The sequence below is a fragment of the Macaca fascicularis genome, chromosome 16 (assembly GCF_037993035.2).
Source record: "Macaca fascicularis isolate 582-1 chromosome 16, T2T-MFA8v1.1".
In the NCBI taxonomy this organism is placed as follows: Eukaryota; Metazoa; Chordata; class Mammalia; order Primates; family Cercopithecidae; genus Macaca; species Macaca fascicularis.
This window is the reverse complement of record NC_088390.1, coordinates 86,424,465-86,445,820: the sequence shown is the minus strand read 5'-3', so window position 1 is coordinate 86,445,820 and position 21,356 is coordinate 86,424,465. Positions and strand designations below refer to the sequence as shown.

At 51.5% G+C, this 21,356-nt stretch overlaps 2 protein-coding genes across 31 annotated transcripts in view; one reads left to right on the top strand and one right to left on the bottom strand.

The window, feature by feature from the left end:
• Positions 1–3,070, bottom strand: part of CCDC40 (coiled-coil domain 40 molecular ruler complex subunit) — a 61,824-nt gene extending 58,754 nt beyond the window's left edge. For all 4 annotated transcript variants that reach the window (XR_012426305.1, XR_012426304.1, XR_012426306.1 and 1 more), the window contains exons 1-2: positions 3,021–3,070; positions 1,471–1,534 (exon numbers count right to left, since the gene is read on the bottom strand). Coding sequence is in view for 1 of the 4 variants with exons in the window: in XM_005585188.5 (XP_005585245.3) it covers positions 1,471–1,534; positions 3,021–3,049 (93 nt within the window). In the remaining 3 variants the exon portion in view is untranslated. The remainder of the gene's footprint in view (positions 1–1,470; positions 1,535–3,020) is intronic.
• A 770-nt stretch (positions 3,071–3,840) lies between these two features.
• TBC1D16 (TBC1 domain family member 16) overlaps positions 3,841–21,356 on the top strand; it is a 98,611-nt gene continuing 81,095 nt past the window's right edge. For 22 of the 27 annotated variants that reach the window (XM_074020817.1, XM_045376536.3, XM_074020820.1 and 19 more), the window contains exon 1: positions 3,841–3,918. The gene's annotated coding sequence lies outside the window, so the exon portion shown is untranslated. Of the gene's footprint in view, positions 3,919–15,006; positions 15,468–21,356 lie in introns of those variants that run through there. The other 5 variants (XM_074020819.1, XM_074020818.1, XM_065532455.2 and 2 more) reach the window with 1 other exon arrangement.

The following is a 21,356-nucleotide window of genomic DNA, read 5'->3' as shown; positions in this document are numbered from 1 at the left end:
TGCAGTGGCATGATCTCGGCTCACTGCAACTTCCATCTCCTGGGTTCAAGCGATTCTCCTGCTTCAGCCTCCCGAGTAGCTGGGACTACAGGTGTGTACCACCATGCCCTGTTAATTTTCCCATTTTTAGTAGGGATGGGGTTTCATCATGTTGACCAGGCTGGTCTTGAACTCCTGGCCTCAAGCGATCCATCCGCCTCAGCCTCCCAAAGTGCTGGGACTACAGGCATGAGCCACCATGCCCGGCCCTCTCTGCTTTTCATAATCATTTTTGCATCCTTCGTTACAGGAAATGAGTTCTGAAAAACTCAGGGCAACCCAAAGTTGGACATTCTTTGCATTCCTAACTAATCACTGACACTTTAGAATGGGGTAGGAAGAAAATGAGTCTCTCTTCAACTGAACTGAGTTTGTTCCGGTGCAAGATAATGTCATCACACAATATACTTGATCAAGTCCAAATTCTCTTTATTTATTTATTTATTTTTAATTTAATTAATTAATTTATTTATTTATTTATTTATTTATTTATTTATTTATTTTTGAGACGGAGTCTCGCTCTTTCGCACAGGCTGGAGTGCAGTGGCCGGATCTCAGCTCACTGCAAGCTCCGCCTCCCGGGTTGACGCCATTCTCCCGCCTCAGCCTACGAGTAACTGGGACTACAGGCGCCCGCCACCACGCCCGGCTAGTTTTTTGTATTTTTTAGTAGAGACGGGGTTTCACCGTGTTAGCCAGGATGGTCTCGATCTCCTGACCTCATGATCCGCCCGTCTCGGCCTCCCAAAGTGCTGGGATTACAGGCTTGAGCCACCGCGCCCGTATTTATTTATTTTTTGAGATGGAATCTCGCTCTGTTGCCAGGCTGAGTGTAGTGGCACAATCTTGGCTCACTTCAACCTCCATCTCCCAGGTTCAAGCCATTCTCCTGCCTCAGCCTCCTGAGTATCCGGGACTACAGGCATGAACCACCACTCCCAGCTAATTTTTGTATTTTTAGTAGAGACAGGTTTCACCATGTTGGCCAGGATAGCCTCGATCTTTTGACCTCGTGATCTGCCTGTCTCGGCCTCCCCAAGTGCTGGAATTACAGGCGTCAGTCACTGCGCCTGGTCTGTTTATTTTTGAGACAGAGTTTCACTCTTGTCACCCAGGCTGGAGTGCAATGGCATGATCTTGGCTCACTGCAACCTCTGCCTCCCGAGTTCAAGCCATTCTCCTGCCTCAGCCTCCTGAGTAGCTGGGAAACAGGCACACACCACTATGCCTAGCTAATTTTTATATTTTTAGTAGAGATGGGGTTTTGCCATGTTGGCCAGGCTCGTCTCAAACTCCTAACCTCATGTGATCCACCTGCCTTGGCCTCCCAAAGTGTTGGGATTATAGGCGTGAGCCACCACGCCCGGCCTCTGATTCTCTTTAATTCCTAGTAAATATAAGCCCCGAATAACTTCCCATAGGGAATTTTACCATGTGGCTTTCATTATTCTCTTCCTTCTCTTCCTCAGAAGCCAATCCATCTTCCGGATGAGACCTGGTTTTAGAGAAATAATTGAACAGTTTCAAGCAACAGTTTTCTTTTTCTTGGCCCTTATCCCCTCCTGAATTCTGCATATCTGTTTATTTACTTGTTACTTCTCTGCTCCCCCACCCCCAGGCTGTTGTCAGGACTTTGTACTGTTTGTCAGGAACCATAGCACTATATCATGCCTGTCAGGTGGCAGAGGTGCCACAAAAGCAAAGCTCCATGAATGAATGAAAAATATAATTATTAAAACATTGAAGGAACAGCAGGATTAGATCACCCCAGAAAAGTCACCTCAAATATAACTCGTGTCTGGGACAAAACTGGGGAAAAGAAATACAAAGTAGAGAAAATAGTGCGATCAGAGTAAATGTTCTAGGGACTCTGAGTTTCTCCACGATTTATGTAGCACAAGAATGCCGTGGTATATATATATATAGACACACACACACGTATATATATACACACATATATATATACACACGTATATATATACACACATATATATTGCTTTTTTTAAAAAATTAAAGATTCAAGCTATTTTTATCTGTCAAAGGAATATAGATATGTTCGAGACAGACAGTGACATTTCCCTGTGATCTTCCCTTTCCTTCCCAAGATAATCACTGGTAACATTTAGGACTACATTCTTTCAACAATTTTCTATGCTTTAAACACACACACACACCCTGAATTAGAGATCATAGTATACCTATCCTTTTACATTTATGCCTATCGTTTTATTAATAATACCTTTAGTCTTTCCATGTCAGTACATACAGACCCACCTTAAAAAAAAGAAACAATACCGATATGTCTAAGGTAAAAAGGCCAAAATCTTTCCAATCGTTTCTGTCCTTTCATACAGAGCCTAAGCGAGCAGAGGCCGGTGGCAGGGATCTTCACCCAGCCGCCCTCCCTGTGCGCGCTCAGTGCTTCCACCCAGGCCCCAGGACGGTGACCGCGGTCCCCTAACTGCAGGGACCCCTCCCATCGCGGGTCACCCCCAAGCCTGTGAGAGGGGATCTGTCCTTGCAGGAGGGAGGCACGGGGCCGGGCTGGTCTCCGGCCACAGCGAGTGGCCCCGGCGCAAGGTCAGGGGCGGCATCCCACAGACCCGCGCCCTGCAGAGCCCTCTGCTCTTAGGAGGACTGCGCGCAGGGACCGCCACGCAGAGTGGTTGCCATGGTGACTGCAGAGCGAGCGGTCCCGGGTTTTAGAGGGAGTCGCGCGTTTGGAGTAGGGGAAAGAGGGAGGCTGAGAGAGGACAAAGGGACAGGAGGCAAGAAGTGAGAAGGGTTGGCGGGGGGCGGAGGAGCCTGAACGCAGCGGATGGGCAAGGCCAGCAAAATGGCGAGAGAAGGGATACAGGCGAGAGGAAGTGGGAGTGGAGGCGAAGGGGCGAGGCAGGGGCCGACGCGGGGGCCACCTGGCGCGGTGACCGGAGAGCGCGGCCTGGCGGCTCCAAGACCCGCTGCCCCTCAGCCCGGCTTACCCGCCAGCCGCGCCGCCCGGTTCCGCCATCTCCCGTTGCTAGGTGACGCCGTCAACATCCGGCGGGGCCGGGACCACGCGCGCTGCGAGGGCGGGGGCCGCCGGGGGCGGCGCGGCCTTTGTGCCATCTCCACGCACGCAAAGACCCTCGCCATCTCGATGTGTCATCCCTTAGACTGTAATTAGAGCCCGACCATGCATTTCCTTTATCGCTCTCTGCGCTCAGGTGGCCCCTCGACCGCCCTCAGTTTCTGTAAAGCGACAGCGGCGTCGGCTTGTGCCCAGCGGGCGGCTCGAGGTCCCGGAGGGACCTGCCGGGCTCCTGGGGACCCCGGACTGCTAAGCGCCCGGGAGTGGCAGGCGGGCTGGGGGCACCGGAGGCAGGGGACCCCTCGCATGGCGCGCGCTTTTCCATCTCCGGCCCTAGGGGGCTCCGGCGCCCCTCTCCAGGGGTCCTACGGAGACTCCTTGGGAAGCAGGGACGTCCGGGGGGCTTCCGGAGCGTGTCTTCCCTTCCTAGCCCCAAATAGGAGAAATCTCCCTGCAGAGGGCGGCAGCGGAGGGCCTGCGCGCACGCGGAGCATCCGAGGGGCCCTGCCTTTCCCTCGGGGACGCGGGGCTCGGGTCGGGGCACAGTCCCCGGGGCCGGGGCGCGGCGAGGCCTGAGGGAGGGCCAGCAGGGTACGAGAGGCTTGGGCCCAGGGCTGGACCAGAAGGCAGGCGGGGAGCCCGGCCAGGGCAGGCAGGGGCCGGGCCGGGGGCGGGCCTGGGGGCGGGCCAGGGGCCGGGCCTCCCCGCGCGTCCCCGCCCCGCCGTGCCTCACTGGCGGCGGCAGCGGCGGAGGCGACGGTGGCGGCTCTCCGAGCCGGCGCGAATCCGGCCCCCGCAGCGGGACCCGGGTGGGTATCGGGGCCCGGACTGGGCCGCAGGGGCGGGGTCCGAGGGGTCCACCGCGCACCGAGCAGCGCCCCCTCGGCGGAGCTGGGGCGGGGACGCGCGGGGCGCGCGGGGCGCGTGGGCCTGCAGCCGCCGGACCGGGGAGGGGCCGGGGTCCGGTCGCTGTCCTCGGGGTGCAGGGCGCCAGCAGGAGCGGGAGCGTTGCGGGAGGACCCGGATCACGCAGGGACACCCGGGGACATTCCCCCGCGGCGAGTGAGGGCTCCCCGGCCTCGGAATGGGCCTAATTCGGGGAGACTGGTCCCCGCCTTTCTGGAGCCGTGGACCGGGGAACTTGCGGTCTTTGTCTGACTGGATCGGCGGAGCAGACGAATGGGAACTTGTGGGGTGCCGGCGCGCGCCCACACAGCCCCCAAAGTGTGCGTCCCCCCAGCGGCGCGCGCTCAGCTTTCCTGGCCTGTCGGGCTTGGTGGTCTGGGTTGTTTAAGATCCGCGTGTCGGGATACTCACTTCCGTTCCGCCTGGGCTCCCTTGTTCTTTCCTTTAGGGGGGGGGGGAAGGAAAGAAAAGAAAAGAAAAAGAAAGAACGAAAGGAAGGAAAAAAAACCCGGAAAAACTGAAGATTGCTAAACATAACCTAGGGGATCCTGCCGGAAGCCGCTGAATCCTGAAATCCTGTGATTCCCACACTCAGAAGCTGGTGTCGTATGTTGGCCACAAAGTAGTTCAGATTCGATTCAGAAATAGAAAATGAATAGAAAAGACATAACAAAAGTTAGTCTCGCCTTCCTTATGGTAAAGTTTGTTTTACTGTCTGGGTCAAGTTCAAATGAGAAGCTGGGCTGATTGGCCAGCCTCTGCGACTTGATCCTAAAGATCTACTTTCTTTTCTACCAGAAGGCACCTAATTCTTTTATCTGGAATAAAAAGGTCTTAAAGATGCTCACGTGAGGCAGCATATTGCCAGCGGGTGGGCGCAAAGACTGGCGCCTGGGAATTCCATTCCAAATCTGTTACCGATTGATCAGAGCACTTTTTCAAATCTGTACCTCAGTTTTAGAAAATTCTCATTAGAAACGTTAACAGTAAAATTGGTGAATACTAAACACTTTTAAGAACCATGAAAGCTTTTGCAAATAAAGAATAAAGTGAGGAGTAACTTTGAGTATTAACTACAAAGTTCATTAATGGCTGTTGTTTGTATCCTGAGTATGTTTATTGTGCGCATCTTTTTGGTAAGTGGCATGTTTATAGTGAGACTATGGCTAAAGAAAGTTTTCATGGCTGGGCGCGGTGGCTCACGCCTGTAATCCCAGCACTTTGGGAGGACAAGGTGGGCGGATCACCTGAGGTCAGGAGTTCGAGACCAGCCTGGCCAGCATGGTGAAACCCCCATCTCTACTAAAAATACAAAAATTAGCCTGGTGTGGTGGCGTGAGCCTGTAATCCCAGCTACTCGGGAGGCTGAGACACTTGAATTTGGGAGGCGAAGGTTGCAATGAACCAAGATGTGCCACTGCACCCCAGTGCAGGTGATAGAGCAAGACTCCATCTCAATTTAATCCTCTAGCAATTTTGGTGATTGTGTTAGTAGTTCCTAGTTATCATGTATGAATTCACTTAACCCACAAAACAAGCTCATGAAGTCAGGACTGCAGTTATGCCCATTTACAGATGGGAACGCTGACGCTTAGAGAAGTAACTTCCTCAGGTTCATGCAGTTAGGAGTGACAGAACTAGGCCTTAGGCCCAAGACGTCCCAGCTCCAGAAAACCGTTGTACCACTTTGCCCTCTGTCTTACAGAGGGTGCCTACCATTCATATACAAACGTTCTGCCAAGTGGTTCATAACAGTGCAAGGAGGTGGGACTAATCCCATGTTACCACTAACTGCCAATCTCGGTTCACTTCAGTCTGGAAAGCATCCCCCAGGCTTCAGGATAAAGGCACTGAATTTGCGGAACCTACCCACTGGTCTCTGCCCACAGTTTTGGGTAGTAAGGTGCAGTGGTTAAGAACATGGCATAGAAAGATGAACTGCTGGCTTCAAATACAAATCCTGGACTGGGCATGGTAGCTCACACCTATAATCCCTGTATTTTGGGAGAATCACTTGAGCCCAGAAGTTCAAGACCACGTTGGGCAACCTAGAGAGACCCTATCTCTACAAAAAATGAACAAATTAGCTGGGCATGCTGGCGGGCACCTATGGTCCCAGCTACTTGGGCGGCTGGGGTGGGAGGATAGCTTGAGCCCGGGAGGTCAAGGCTGTAGTGAGCCATGATCAGCCTCTGCATTCTAGCCTGGGTGACAGAGTGAGACTCCGCTGAAAAAAAAAAACTAAAAAACTCAATCAAACCACAACAAAAACAAAACAACAACAACAAAACCCCCAACTCCTCTGGCACTTAGTTAATTCTTCAGTGCCTTAACTTCCCCATCTATACTCTACCTACTTCAAAGACTTGGTGCAAGGATTATGGAAAGCATATTGAATTCCTGACACATAAATTACCATTTAGGATGTGGTAAGTAATTTCAAATGGTAACATTTTAACATCGTTATTAATGACCATTATTTGGATTTTCCGTATTTAACATTTAACACAAAACATTTCGTTTTTGTGCTTTGACTCCTCACTCCACTTCGTGTCGTCCATCAGGTGGAAAGCGATTCCAGGCAGATGTAGGATCCACTATTTTGTGCATATGTGTACTCTTATCTTTATAACTTGGCGGGGGGCTGGGTCCCTGCGGAATGCTGTGGGGAGCAGAGCTGATCAGGTTGCCTGGCAACACCCCACCTCCTGTGAACATTTTAGCTCCCCTTCTTCCCTGGCTGAGGGACCGTGATTTTTGTCACAGGCCTAAATTCTCTTGTAAGATTAGCTACTTCGTTTCATCCAGCGTTAAGCTGCGGGGCGGGTGGCTCTGGGATGTGAAGGTGACGGCGGCCGAGGATGATTTTATGATCGAATTGTACATCATTTGTATTGCGTTTGAATTATATTGCTGTTAATGAGGCCAGTGCACAGGAGAGAGCGCAACTTTGCACCCTTCCCAAAAATACGGGGCAATGATGTTGGAAACCTTTTTCCATTCACATCGGCGGCGGTGTTTTTTATCCTGTTGGCTTTATTGGCGTTTTTATCCTAGCTGTCCTTTGAGCACCTGGTCTTGCATCTCTAATAAATCTGCTTTTATGAGCTGTCTGGTGGCATCTGATTTGAAATACGTTCTTTACTCTGTCTTCGGAACTTACATAACCATCCTCAAAGGATGAGAGAAATTGGGCCACTGTAAGACTGAGTTCGATTTCTGCCCGTGGTGGCTTGTGTCACATGAATAACAGAAAGAAAAGAGAAAGAATCCAAATCCACTGTCCAGTTGGGACGGGCTGCCCTTCTGCTGCTGAGCCTTGGGTGGTGAGTTTGTGCAGGTGTTAGAGGGTAATACATGTGTCTGCTTCTCTGAATGGGCTGCAGACGCTGAGATGTGGCAGTGTTTTCTCCGTGGTCTTTCTGGATTGGTCACTATGAAGCCACCGTACTGCGGGTGCCAAGGCCACGTCCATGCTGGCTGGCACACTTCAGTTGTGGGCTGCTTTTTGCATGTTGAGTGAGAGCCTGAATTCAGTGGTCTGATATAGTTCATCTTTACTCTAACCTTCAGGAAGTGGGAGAAAGGGCGTACTTGACAGATGTCATTTGACAGCCTTTTGAGTTTTATTTTCTGTAACTTAAATGCTTTCTTGATCAGTTGTGATGCTTTTGGGTGTTTTTAATATGTCCCCCCAATTGCAGTTTCGTTTGGCGAGGCGTTCGCTACTGCTTCACTCACAGATGCTGAGAAGCTTTAGGCTCCATGTTTATAGGCACAGCATAGAAGTAGGGGGTACCTGAGCCAGACTCTGGGCGGTTTTTGATTTCCCGGCTGGGTCTGCATCTTCCCTTACCCTTTGGGTTTAGTCTTTCCTCGGTCCCAGATCCAGGCTCACCTCTGAGTTGAGTTTCTTCTCCCAGGCCTGACTTCCTTGACTCTTTGCGGGGGAAATGGGATTTTAAAATTTACTATCGAGGGTGTATAAATGGCAGATGGTCCCTCCTTGGAGGCAGAGGCTTTGGGGTCTTCCAGGGAGTAGGTGCTAATCAGGGTGACCGCTGGACAGTTGCAGAAGGAGAGTCACAGCCACACAGGCCACCAGGTTTTCCCTCACCACCGTTTTGGTGATGGTCCTGCCCCGTTACAGCCTCTCAAGGGGCCTCTTGCCCTGTGGTCTAAGATCCCAGCACTGCAGTGAATGCCCTAAGCCCTAGTTCCTTCATTTTAAGTACGACTTGATGTCCCGTTCTCACTTCTGCATAGAGGCTCATCTTTGGGCCCCGGCCTTTCCGGGTGTATCCTGAATGTGGCTTCTGTGTGCAGCCAGTATCTTTATTTTCTGAGTTAATCCTGTAACTTGAAGTTCAGCACAGCTGCGAGAAGAAGTCGTAGCGGCCCCGCACGGGATTATCCTCGTGATGAGACTGAAGGAGCTACCTTCCCCAGCCCTGTTGCGCAGGGACTGGGTCCTGATCCTGGCTGCCTACAGGATTTCATGTCGCCCTTTGACCTGCAAAGCCAGGGGTTCCCAGAAAGATGGGTAGGGCGCCTGCCTGGCTCTGGGCAGGTGGAGGGAGCTGGGGCCTCCTCCAAGGCATGCCAGCAGCAGATGTTTTGCAGTGGGGGGAGCGCGATCCTTGTTTGCGTGTGTCTGGCTCATGTTTAATAAGGTGTCGCCGTTTCCCTGTTCTTTGTTGCTTGGGCTTTGAGGGCAAAGCAGATGAACCAGTTTCTGCCAGCCATGTGGCAGGTGACCAGGTTCAGTGCATTTTGCTCCTGAGCAGTCTGGCAGTGACACGGCCACGGGAATAATCAGCTGTGGGCTGTGTCTTGTGGCCCCCACACCCTACCTGCCTCTGCCTCTGCCCCTGCCTGTCACTAGCGGGCATGGGCTGCGTCCCTCCAGTGAGTGGGTACTGCCAGCTCCATGGGTTTCCAGGACCGGGTCTGTCCTGCTGACCGCTGCATCCTGGCCCCTGACCCCAGGTGGCCCTGAGGCCAGTGCACGGCACCGAGTGAGCAAGAGAAGAGGCTGGGGTGATACCTCTCTCCTAGTGGCTCCAGGCTACCTCCAGGAGGGATCTGGAGGAGACTTTTGCACCTCTGTTCTTTTTGTTTTCCTGTTTGGGAACTGGTGGAGCCCTTTAGGCCAGGACAGGAAACCAAGGCCTTAGATGGAGGCAGCCTCTGTGGGCAGGTCCTAGTCATGAACCTGCAGCCCTCCTGTGTCCATTCTCGCTGCCCTGACCGGGACGTTGGGGCCCAGGCACGCTCCTCTCCTGGGTTCTAGGCCTCGGTCCTCACCCTGCTGCTAAATGAGTAGTCGCTCTGCGTGGAGGTTTCACCGTCCGTGGGTGAGCAGGTCAGAGGCTGTCCTGCGAGTTGGAAATCAGCTCCTTACAGTGTCCTTGGCTTGGTGTGGTTGGCAGAAGAACGGCCCCCAGAGATGCCCATGTCCTAGTCCAGGGAATTTGTAAATATGGCAGGTTACGTGGCCACGGATTCAAGTTGGGGATGGAATTAAGGTTGCTGCGCAGCTGACCTTGAAATGGGGGATAATCCTGGGTTATCTGGGTGGGCCTGATGCACTCGCGGGATCAGGCAGGAGAGTCAGGGTCAGAGAGATGAGGTATGAGAAGGAATTGACTGGCCACTGCTGGCCTTGAAGATGCAGGAAGGGGTCGAGAGCAAGAAGTGGGGGTGACCTCTAGAAGCTGGAAAAGGCAAGAAAGCGGACGGTCCCTTAGAGCCTCCAGGAGGAACCAGCCCTGCTGATACCCGGTTTTAGCCCCGTGAGACCCATTCCAGATTTCAGACCTCCAGGACTGTAAGGTCATGCATTTGTGTTGCTGTAGCTGCTAAGTTTGTGTTATTTGTCACAGCAGCCGTAGGAAGCTCATACATGTGGAATGAGGGCTTTCAAAAGGAGACGAGGGGAGAATGTTGTGTCATTTCTTTATCTGTGTTTGCTCATTTCTGGTTTTCTGGTGACTTTGCCACTTTCTACATTGAGGAGGACTCTGTTTTCTAGGGTATAAGTCACCAAATCTTGGGCAATGAATTTTGGGTAGTAGGTGTCTTAACCTCATGCCCTGTAAATATTTGCTAGAGAAGACCCACCCCCACCACTCACACAGTGAGTCACAAAATCTTTGGCTGCTCCAGGCCAAGTTTCAGCGGCCAAGTGGCTCCTAGGGGACGGGAAGGGAACATGTGTGGTTAACAGCAGGTCCGCAGCTGCGCCCTGTGTCAGCTCCAACCCAGCAGCCCGGCCAGTTCCCAACAGCATTGTGAAGAATACATCTGCTGCCCCTCTCCTCCCCTGCCCTCCCCTCTCTCTTTGGGGCTTCGGGGGTTTCCCACATCTTTACCTTGCAGGCAGCTCCCCCTACTCCAGCCCCCTCAAAGCCCTCTCGTCCTGGAAACAGACTTCAGCTACCTTTATCACCAGTTTAACACCCCTGCCAGCTGCAGGTGCTGAGACTCCATGCTTCTCAAAGGTGCTCTAATTCTTAAAGAGTTGCAGGTTTCTGGGAAAGAGTGACTCTCTGGTGGAGGAGTTTCTGCACAGCTTTTTGTTTTATGAGCCTGTGTATTTTTGTTGAGGAACGGCCAAGTTGTTCTTTCCTTTCGAATTATACAATGGCCTATTTTTGCAGAAATCTGGCCCTACCTACTGGTCATCAATGGCTTTGAGCAGCACAGAAATCAACTGGTCAGCAGGATATGGTGGCTCATGCGTGTAATCCCAGCACTTTGGGAGGCTGAGGCGGGCGGATCACGAGGTCAGGAGATTGAAACCATCCTGGCCCATGTGGTGAAACCCCATCTCTACTAAAAAACAAATACAAAAGTTAGCTGGGTGTGGTGGAGCCTGTAATTCCAGCTACTCTGGAGGCTGAGGCAGGAGAATTGCTTGAACCTGGGAGGCGGAGATTGCAGTGAGCTTAGATCACGCCGCTGCACTCCAGCTTGGGCAACAGAGTGAGACTCTGTCTCACAAAAAAAAAAAAAAGAAAGAAAAGAAAAGAAATCAACTGGTCATCATGCCCCAGTCCGATGGTTCAGAACCAGCATCGGTGCTTTTACTTTTTGCCTTCTAAAATCATTCTTTTTTTTTTTTTTTGAGACAGAGTCTCACTGTGTCTCCCAGGCTGGAGTGCAATGGTGCCATCTCGGCTCACTGCAACCTCCACCTCTTGGGTTCAGGCGATTCTCCTGCCTCAGCCTCCCAAGCAACAGGGATTACAGGCACGTGCCACCATGCTCGGCTGATTTTTGTATTTCTTTTTTTTTTTGAGACGGAGTCTCGCTCTGTCGCCCAGGCTGGAGTGCAGTGGCCGGATCTCAGCTCACTGCAAACTCCGCCTCCCGGGTTCACGCCATTCTCCTGACTCAGCCTCCCGAGTAGCTGGGACTACAGGCGCTCGCCACCACGCCTGGCTAGTTTTTTGTATTTTTTAGTAGAGACGGGGTTTCACCATGTTAGCCAGGATGGTCTCGATCTCCTGACCTCGTGATCCGCCCATCTCAGCCTCCCAAAGTGCTGGGATTACAGGTGATTTTTGTATTTCTAGTAGAGATAGGATGTCACCATGTTGGCCAGGCTGGTCATGAACTCCCGACCTCAGGTGATCCACCTGCGCTGGCCTTCCAAAGTGCTGGGATTATAGGCATGAGCTGCCGCGCCTGGTTATTCCTTTTTTCTTTTTTTTGTACACTCAAGCTGATGCAAGTTGTAGATCCTGGCTTCACTCCATCTGTGAATTCTTTGTGCCAACTGCCAAGTTGGCATTGCTATCCTTTCCATCAACAAAAACAAGGCATTTGGAACCTTAACGAAGATGGCATTCTGGGAGGCACATTATAAAAGGAAGCGTCTCGGAGGTGTCATGCACTCAGCAGCTTATAATTGAAAATACAAATCGACAAGGACATCACCGTTCCAAAACACAAATGTGAAGTGGATACATTTGAGGAGAATGGGGGTTCTTATTGTCAATGATCTACCCTTAGTTGCTTCTCTCTCTCTCTCTCTCTTTTTTTTTTTGAGATGGAGTCTTGCTGTGTCACCCGGGCTGGAGTGCAGTGGTGCAATCTCAGCTCACTGCAACCTCTGCCTCCCAGGTTCGAGAGATTCTCCTGCCTCAGCCTCCCAAGTAGCTGGGATTACTGGCATGTGCCACCACCCCCAGCTAATTTTTGTATTTCTAGTAGAGACGGGGTTTTGCCATGTTGGCCAGGCTGGTCTCAAACTCCTGACTTCGAGAGATCTGCCTGCCTCCCAAAGTGCTGGTATTACAGGCATGAGCCACTGCATTTGGCCTCTTTTTTTGGTGGGGGGACAGAGTCTTGCTCTGTCACCCAGGCTGCAGTGCAGTGGCGCAATCACAGCTCATTGCGGCCTCGACCTCCCACCTCAACCTCCTGAGTAGCTGAGACTATAGGCACAGGCCACCAAGCCTGGCTAATTTTTAAAGTGTTTTTTGTAGACATGAGGTTTCTCCATGTCACCCAGGCTGATCTTGAACTCCTGGGCTCAAGCAGTTCTCCCGCCTCAGCCTTCTGAGTAGCTGGGACTATAGGCACATGCCACCATGCTTAGCTAATTTTTGCTTTTTTTGTAGAGACAGGGTTTCAGCAGTTGCCCAAACTGATCTTGAACTCCTAGACTCAGGCGATCCGCCTGCCTTGGACTCCCAAAACTGTTAAGATTACAGACATGAGCCACCACGCCCAGCCATTTTAGCTTCTCTATCCATCTTCCTGTCTCAGGATTTGGGGAGGGGATTTGTAATAATTGCCACAAGGTGCTTTGAGCATCTTGCATTGCTATTTTGATTTTGATGAACTCTGAGTCCTTCCTAGAGACTGGAAAAGCCTGGTGTCTGTTCTTTGCTGCAGGCCTGTCTCAGCTCCCTTTCCAGTATTCATTCATTTTGTGTCTTAGGAGTTCTGCTGGCTGCCCCCGCCTCTGTTCGTGTACTCATGAGAAGGCATCTGGCCCCTAGGAAGAGCCCCAGGCCCACAGAAGGAAACCTGGATGACCCCTTGCTCTGAGTTCCATACGGGGGCAGCCTTTCTGGCATCCAGCTTCCTTCCCTCCCAGGACAAATGGTTATCTTTGGTCCCCTCCAACCCCGAAGGACTCCAGGTCCCTAAGGTCATGGGCATCAACTACTCCGCACTGCTGTGGACAAGGGCCATTCAAAGTCTTGCATCTTGCAGATTCAAGGACATTAGGAAACTCTCCCACCAGACAACTTGGGCTGCTGGCAGCCGGGTTCTCAGTCCGGGAACCAAATGTTCTCTTTGACTCTGCTCGGTTCAGCCTGCCTCTAGTGCCTGCCTGTTCTTGGCGTTGGTCCACACAACTCCACCCTTGTCCACGCCTTCTCCACGCCTCTTTGGATGCAAGCTTCCTGGTCTCGAGCCTTTTTTTATTTTAAACTAATAGATTCCCCCCTCCCCGAGAAGATGAGGTTTGTTTGTTTTGCAGAGAGTCTTGCTCTGTCACCCAGGCTGGAGTGCAGTGGCATAATCTTGGCTCATTGCCGCCTCCACTTCCTGGGTTCAAGCGATTCTCATGCCTCAGCCTCCTGAGTAGCTGGGATTACAGGCGTGCGCCACCATGCCTGGCTAATTTTTGTATTTTTTAATTAGTGACGGGGTTTTGCCATGTTGACCAGGATGGTCTCGAACTCCTGACCTCAGGTGATCCGCCCACCTTGGCCTCCCAAAGTGCTGGGATTACCGGTGTGAGCCAGGATGCCTGGCCGCCCCTTTCTTTTTAATATTGAATAATGCTCCATTATTTAGGTGTATCACAGTTTGTTTATTTATTCACCTATTGGAAAACATCTTAGTTGCTTCCGAGTGTCGGCAGTTATGAGTAAAGCTGCTCTAAACATCCGTGTGCAGTTTCTGCGTGGCGGACTTTACTGTTTAGAGCAGTTTTAGGTTTGCAGAAAAATGAGCAGAAGATACAGAGTGCTGTATGTGATGAGATGGGGACGGGAGACCACCGCTTCCCTGTGGGGCTTCCTGTCTCATGGATCGAGAGTCCTTAAGGCCTCCAGGGCCTGGGTCTTAGGGACACAACCAAGGGACAGAAGTGGACCAGAGGCCACTGCCCTGGGCAAGCTCCTGGCCATTAGGCAGCAGTGTGTCCCTGGCACTCTAGCGGGAAGGTACTCCTGGGACGGGGGGGGGCGGGGGGGCTCCCAGCAGGGGGGGCTCCCAGCAGGAGGGTGCTCCCAGCAGAGGGGTGCTCCCAGCAGGCAGGCCCTGAAGCCCAGGCACCAAGGCTGCTGCAAGACTCTCCAGGGCTCTCCAGGGGCATTTGCCAGGCCCCTCATTCAGCCCTCAGAGCCCAGGCGCCCCCTCCTCCAGCTCACAGCACCTGCACTTCCTACCGCCCAGTGACAGGTGGCTGACTTGTGTCTATGGACCCAGGACAGACCAGCGTGGGGGCTGGGTAGGGAGGCTCCTGCAGCCCTGGATCCACCTGGGGCTTCCCTAATCCTGGAGACAGCTGGGAAGGAGTGGGGCCCAGGCAGTGGCTGGCGGGTCAACAATGGGGCTCTCGGAGAACAGAGGCAAAGCTGGTAGAACAGAGGGTGTGTGGTATGGTGTGTGTGTCTATGGTGTGTAGTGTGTGTGCCTATGGTGTGTGGTGTGTAGTGTGTGTGTCTATGGTGTGTAGTGTGTGGTGGGTGCCCACACGTGCGTGCTTCTCGTCCTCTGACTCCTCCAGGGCGGGAGCAGTAGGCATGAGTTTGGGATCTCCTTGGGGCTGGGGTCCCTGGAGCGTGCCCTGCCGGGCTGGCCTGAGGTGGGGCCTCCGGTTGTGGCCAGGGCTGCGGGTTGGGCCGGGCAGAGGCCTCTGGCCCCGAGCTGTGCTTTGTAGCGGAAAGCCAAAAGCCGCTCCTCCTTAGCCGGCGGCGGCCGGCGAGGGATTTGGGCCCCGCCCGCACTGGGCCCCGCCCGCACTCGCCCAGGGCTGCGTCCTTAGCTGCTGCGCTTGTTCTCCAGCCTCGTCCTGCAGGGGCCTGGGGGCCCTGTCCCCTGGAGCTCTTTGCTCCCCGCCTCTGACAGGGTCGGGTTAAACTCAGCTTTCTCTTCTCTGGCTGGAGGACTCTCCTCTGGCTGGTGGAGCTGCAGAATGAGGGCGCTGCCAAGGTGCATTTTGGACCCTGAATGGAAATTCACACCAGGGCTGGAGGCACCGGCTGGCCCTGGGAGGTGGAAGATGAGGACGACCTGACACACCCCGCTGTGACTGTGGCTGTGACTGTGGCTGTGACTGTGGCTGTGACTGTGGCTGGGGTGGTGGGACAGAAGCCCACAGCGGGGCCAGGCGGGCCACCGAGGAGCAGGGCCACGCCAGCCATGCCCTGAGCTGAGGTGGGGGGCCCAGCGGCGGTTCTCGCTCCTGGCCTGCACCAAGGTGAGGAATCCCCGGAAGGACCCCTGGGTGTGAGTGTCACTGAGCATCTCTTTAAGCCGTGGCCACACAAAGCAGGATTGAGATTCGGGGAAGAAATGGCCGCAGGGGCTGTGGGCCTGTCTCTGACGAGCTTACTCTGGACTCATGGGGAACCGTGGCTTCATGCTGGGACTGCGGGGCGGAAGGAGGGCATGGAGGGCTTTGGCTGCCCAGGCACTGTCGCATGGTAGCCTCCGAGCAGCTGTCACTGGAGCCTGTTGGCAGTTCCCCTGGAGGGCCGCCTGCTCATCAAGGGGAGGGGAGCTGCTGGGCTTGGTCTTTGAAAGGGACGTCTGCTGAATTTCTGAAAATGTATTTTATTACAGGTGCTCTCAGCAGGGTGGAGAGGGTGGCCTGGGGGAGGCAGTTAAAATGACCCCACCTGTCCATTTCACGCTAAACCTTGCCTGTGATGAGCCGTTACCCTCACCGGAGCATGTGGATAGTGTGAGAACCGCAGATCTCACACACGTGTTTGTCACATGTGCAGGGTTGGGGCAGCTGAGAGGGTGTGGACCATGAAGTGGGCCAAACCACATAGGCCTCCGGGTCATGGCCAAGGCACCTCTTAAAATTGTCCATAAAGTTTTATATAATAAATGTCCCCGGCCAGGCATGGTGGCTGGCGCCTGTAATCCCAGCACTTTGGGAGGCTGAGGTGGGCAGATCAGCTGAGGTCAGGAGTTTGAGACCAGCCTGACCAACATGGCAAAACCCTGTCTCTACTGAAAATACAAAAATTAGCTGGGTGTGATGGCGGGTGCCTGTAATCCTAGCTACATGGGAGGCTGAGGCAGGAGAATCGCTTGAACCTGGGAGGTGGAGGTTGCAGTGAGCCAAGATTATGCCATTGCACTCCAGCCTGAGTGACAGAGTGAGACTCTGCCTCACAAAAAATAAAAACAGGGCCGGATGTGGTGGCTCACGCCTGTAATCCCAGCACTTGGGCGGCTGAGGCAGGTGGATCACCTGAGGTCAGGAGTTCAAGACCAGCCTGGCCAACATGGTGAAACCCAGTGTCTACTAAAAAAATACAAAAATTAGCTGGGCGTGGTGATGGGCACTTATAATCCCAGCTACTCGGGAGGCTGAGGCAGGAGAATTGCTTGAACCTGGGAGGCGGAGGTTGCAGTAAGCCAAGATAGCACCACTGCACTCCACTATCCTGGGCAACAAGAACAAAACTGTGTCTCTAAATAAATAAGTCCCAGCTTTATTAATTTATCATAGATTTCAGTGTTTTTGTCAGATAACTGAGTAAACAATAAAAACAGGACCTAGCAATAAAAACAACATAAACATTCAATGAACTGCTCGATACTTTAGTTAACATTTGAGTCCCTTTCAGGTAAATGTATGCTTTGAATTCGGCTTCTGAAACATTAAAAGTAGTTCATTGAACATAGAAGAAAATACAGACCAATGTTTAAGGATCTTTAGCTTGGAAAGGATTATCTTAAGTATAAAAGTAATAAAGGAAGTCACTAAGAAAAAGTTACCATCAATTTACATAAAAGTTTAAAACCTCCATATGTCAAAATAGATAATACAAATAAAAGGCAAACAACAAATTAGGAGAAACACATGTAGCAAATATAGCAAGGGATAATGATCTTTGCTCTGTAAAGTGTTCTTACATATCAATGAAAATTCCATCTCAGCTTAATCTCTGTATTAAAAATAATAAGAATTCCACCAGCCCAGCAGAAAAATTGGCAAAACACACCAACAGATACTTCACAGCTGAACACACAGATGTCTAATAAATACAGGATAATCTGTCACCCAGGGTGGGGTGCAGTGGTGCAATCACGGCTCAATGCAGCCCTGACGTCCTGGGCTCAAGTGATCCGCCTCAGCCTCCCAAGTAGCTGGGATTACAGGCGTGCACCACCACGCCTGGCTAATTTTGTATTTTTAGTAGACATGGGGTTTCTCCATGTTGGTCAGGCTGATGTCGAACTCCCAACCTCAGGTGATCCACTCGCCTCGGCCTCCCAAAGTGTTGGGATTACAGGCGTGAGGCACCACACCTGGTCTTATGCTTTTTTTTTTTTTTTTTTTTTTTTTTTTTGAGACGGAGTCTCGCTGTGTCTCCCAGGCTGGAGTGCAGTGGCGTGATCTCGGCTCACTGCAAGCTCCGCCTCCCGGGTTCACGCCATTCTCCCGCCTCAGCCTCCCAAGTAGCTGAGACTACAGGCGCCGCCACCTCGCCCGGCTAGTTTTTTTGTATTTTTAGTAGAGACGGAGTTTCACCGTGTTAGCCAGGATGGTCTCGATCTCCCGACCTCGTGATCCACCCGTCTCGGCCTCCCAAAGTGCTGGGATTACAGGCTTGAGCCACCGCGCCCGGCCTGGTCTTATGCTTTTTAAATGTGTTAATAATGTATTTGTTTGCTGGGGCTGCCCTAACAAAGTACCAGGGTCCAGGTGGCTTGAGCAATAGAAATCTTCTCTCTGACAGCTCTGGAGGCAGGAAGTCCAAGATCAAGGTGTGGGCAGAGTTGCTTCCTTCGGAGGCTGTGAGGGAGGGGCTGCTCCAGGCCTGCTCCTTGCTGGCAGGTGGCTCATTGTATTCACAGGGCGCTCTCCTTGTGTACAGGCACCTGCTGCCAACTTCCTCTTTTTATACAGACACCCGTCATATTGACCTCAGTGTAACTTGATTACCTTTATAAAGACGCTATCTTCAGGCCGGGCGCGGTGGCTCAAGCCTGTGATCCCAGCACTTTGGGAGGCCGAGACGGGCGGATCACGAGGTCAGGAGATCGAGACCATCCTGGCTAACACGGTGAAACCCCGTCTCTACTAAAAAATACAAAAAACTAGCCGAGTGAGGTGGCGGGCGCCTGTAGTTCCAGCTACTCGGGAGGCTGAGGCAGGAGAATGGTGTGAACCTGGGAGGTGGAGCTTGCAGTGAGCTGAGATCCGGTCACTGTGCTCCAGCCTGGGCGACAGAGCGAGACCCCGTCTCAAAAAAAAAAAAAAAAGAAAAGACGCTGTCTTCAAAAACAGCTTCATTCTTGGGTACTGGGGTTTAAGACTTCAACACAGGAGAGGGCCGAGATTGTGCCACTGCACTCCAGCCTGGGTGACACAGTGAGACTCCATCTCAAAAAAAAAAAAAAAAAAAAAAAAAAAGACTTCAACACAGGAATTTTAGGAGATGTACTTCAACCCTAAAATTTGTTATAAGTATATTTCACCTGGGAAAATATAATTATGATCCAACTGAAAGCAAGACATGATATAATTCCAAGGAGTGGGTTTTTAATTCATTCATTCATTATAGGGCACAAAATATAGTAGAGAATACACAGATGTCTTAGGATTATGTGATTTAAGGGACACGTATTCTTCCTTTTACTTCTGAGTGTGTTTCATAACTAAAAGAATGTTGAAAAAAATGCGTCAAGGATTCTCCACTTCTAGTTTGATGGTGACCAGAGGTTGGGAACTAGGTTGGATTTTGATGAAATAGCCTCTTGCAAAAAAGCAAATACACTTTACAATTTGGAATCTCCTTTAAAACTTCTAGCACACTTTTTTGATTATCCTCAGTGCTGGCAAAACATTTTCACTTAAAGAGGATTTTGATTTGGGGAAGCAGCTGAGAGCTATGTGCAGCCAGCTCTGGCGACTGGGGCGGTCATACTGAGTAGCGCCGTTTGAAACACAGAAGGAGGTGGGCTCCAGCCCTGCTGCGGCCTTGTCCGCTGTGGACACCACGCAGGCTGTGGAGCACCCAAAACGTGGCTGGGCAAAACTTTGATGTGCTTAAGTGCAAAAATGCCCAGCAGACTTTGAAGACTTTAAGGACATAAAATAGGCCGGGCGCAGTGGCTCACGCTTGTAATCCTAACACTTAGGAAGGCTGAGGCAGGAGGATCACTTGAGGCCAGAAGTTCAAGACCAGCCTGGGCAAAGAAGTGAAACCTCATTTCTACAAAAAATAAAAAAATTATTGGGACATGGTGGCATGTGCCTTTAGTCCAAGCTACTTGGGAGACTGGGCAGGAGGATTCCTTGAACCCAGGAGTTTCAGAATATAGTGAGCTGTGATCGCACCACTACACTCTAGCCTGGGTGACAGCCTGTCTCTAAAAAAAAAAAAAAGAATGTAAAAGATTTCATTAATAATTTTTTCAGGCCAGACGTGGTGGCTCACGCCTATAATCCCAGCACTTTGGGAGGCCGAAGGGCGGCTTATCAGGTCAGGAGATCAAGACCATCCTAGCTAACACGGTGAAACCCCCTCTCTACTAAAAATACAAAAAAATTAGCCAGGCGTGGTGGCGGGCACCTGTAGTCCCAGCTACTCGGGAGGCTGAGGCAGGAGAATGGCGTGAACCCAGGAGGCGGAGCTTGCAGCGAGCCGAGATCGCGCCACTGCACTCCAGCCTGGGTGACAAAGCGAGACTCCATCTCAAAAAATAATAATAATAATAATATTCTTTTCATATTGACTACATGCTGAAATAATAATATTTTAGATGTATTATGCTAAAAATTATTAAAATTAATTTCACTTTTTTTTTTTTTGCTTAAAAACCTATGGCTACGAGAAAATTTAAGATTGTATCTGTGGCTCCTGCAGTGTTTCTGTTGGACATGGCTGGTCTAGAGGACAGGGAACAATTTTCTTGCAGGGCTTATTAACTGACCTTGCAATTCTTGAAGAATTCTTGAATTCTAAAAATATTCTAGACAACATTAGAAAGAACACAGCTTTTCCACATGATTATTGGGAAGGACAATACGGTTTTTGATTTGTAGTTTGCAGTGTGATTTTTTTTTAAAGTTTCATCACTTAGTTGTCATATGTCACTGTGTGGGATGAAGTGTTTAGGCCAGGAGTGGCCAGAAGGCTTCCTGGAGAGGTTGGCTGGGAGCTGGTTTGGATAAGTGGAGAAGAGTCCCCCGAACTTGCTCAGATGGTCTATGCCAGGGCACTGCCATCTGCAACCCACAGGCCAAAGCCAGCCTTCCACCTGTTTGTGCAGCTTATGAGCTAAGGATGATTTTTACTTTTTTTTTTTTTTTTTTTTTTGAGATGGCGTCTTGCGCTGTCACCCAGCCTGGTGGGCAGTGGTACGATCTCGGCTCACCACAACCTCCGCCCCCCGGATTCAAGCGATTTTCCCGCCTCAGCCTCCTGAGTAGCTGGGATTACAGGCATGTGCCACCATGCTTGACTAATTTTGTATTTTTAGTAGAGACGGGGTTTCTCCATGTTGGTCAGGCTGATGTCAAACTCCTGACCTCAGGTGATCCGCCCACCTAGGCCTCCCAAAGTGCCAAGATTACAGGCGTGAGCCACTGCGCCCAGCTGGTTTTTACGTTTTTTAAGGGGGTTGAAAAAATGGAAAGAATTTTTTTTGGGACATGTGAAAAATGATCTAGAATTTAAGCTTGGGTGTCTATCAGTAAAGCTTCACTGTCACAGTCATGCCCATCATTTACTGTCTGTGGCTGCTCCTGCACTCCAAAGGCCGAGTTGAGTGGTCACCACAGAGACTCTCTGGCCCAGAGAGTCCAAAGCGTTTACTCTCTGGCCTTTTGCAGAACAAGTTTGCTGACCCCTGCACCAAGGGGTCGACTTCTGCTGCTGCCTTCATTAGACATGTTGAGGGGGCCTAAGAAGGGGTGGGCTAGGGAGAGCCGAGTGGATGAGGGCCCTGGAGATGGTCGAGATCAGGCAGAGGGCGTCTGTGGCTCAAGGCTGAGGAGGTGAGAATCTGAGCTGGGTCCCCACCCCCAGAACTGGTGATTTTCAGAAGTGATGTTGACATTGGGATCTGTGAGATGGGGAGACGGGAGTGATAGATCTGTCAGAGGAAAGACACGGGA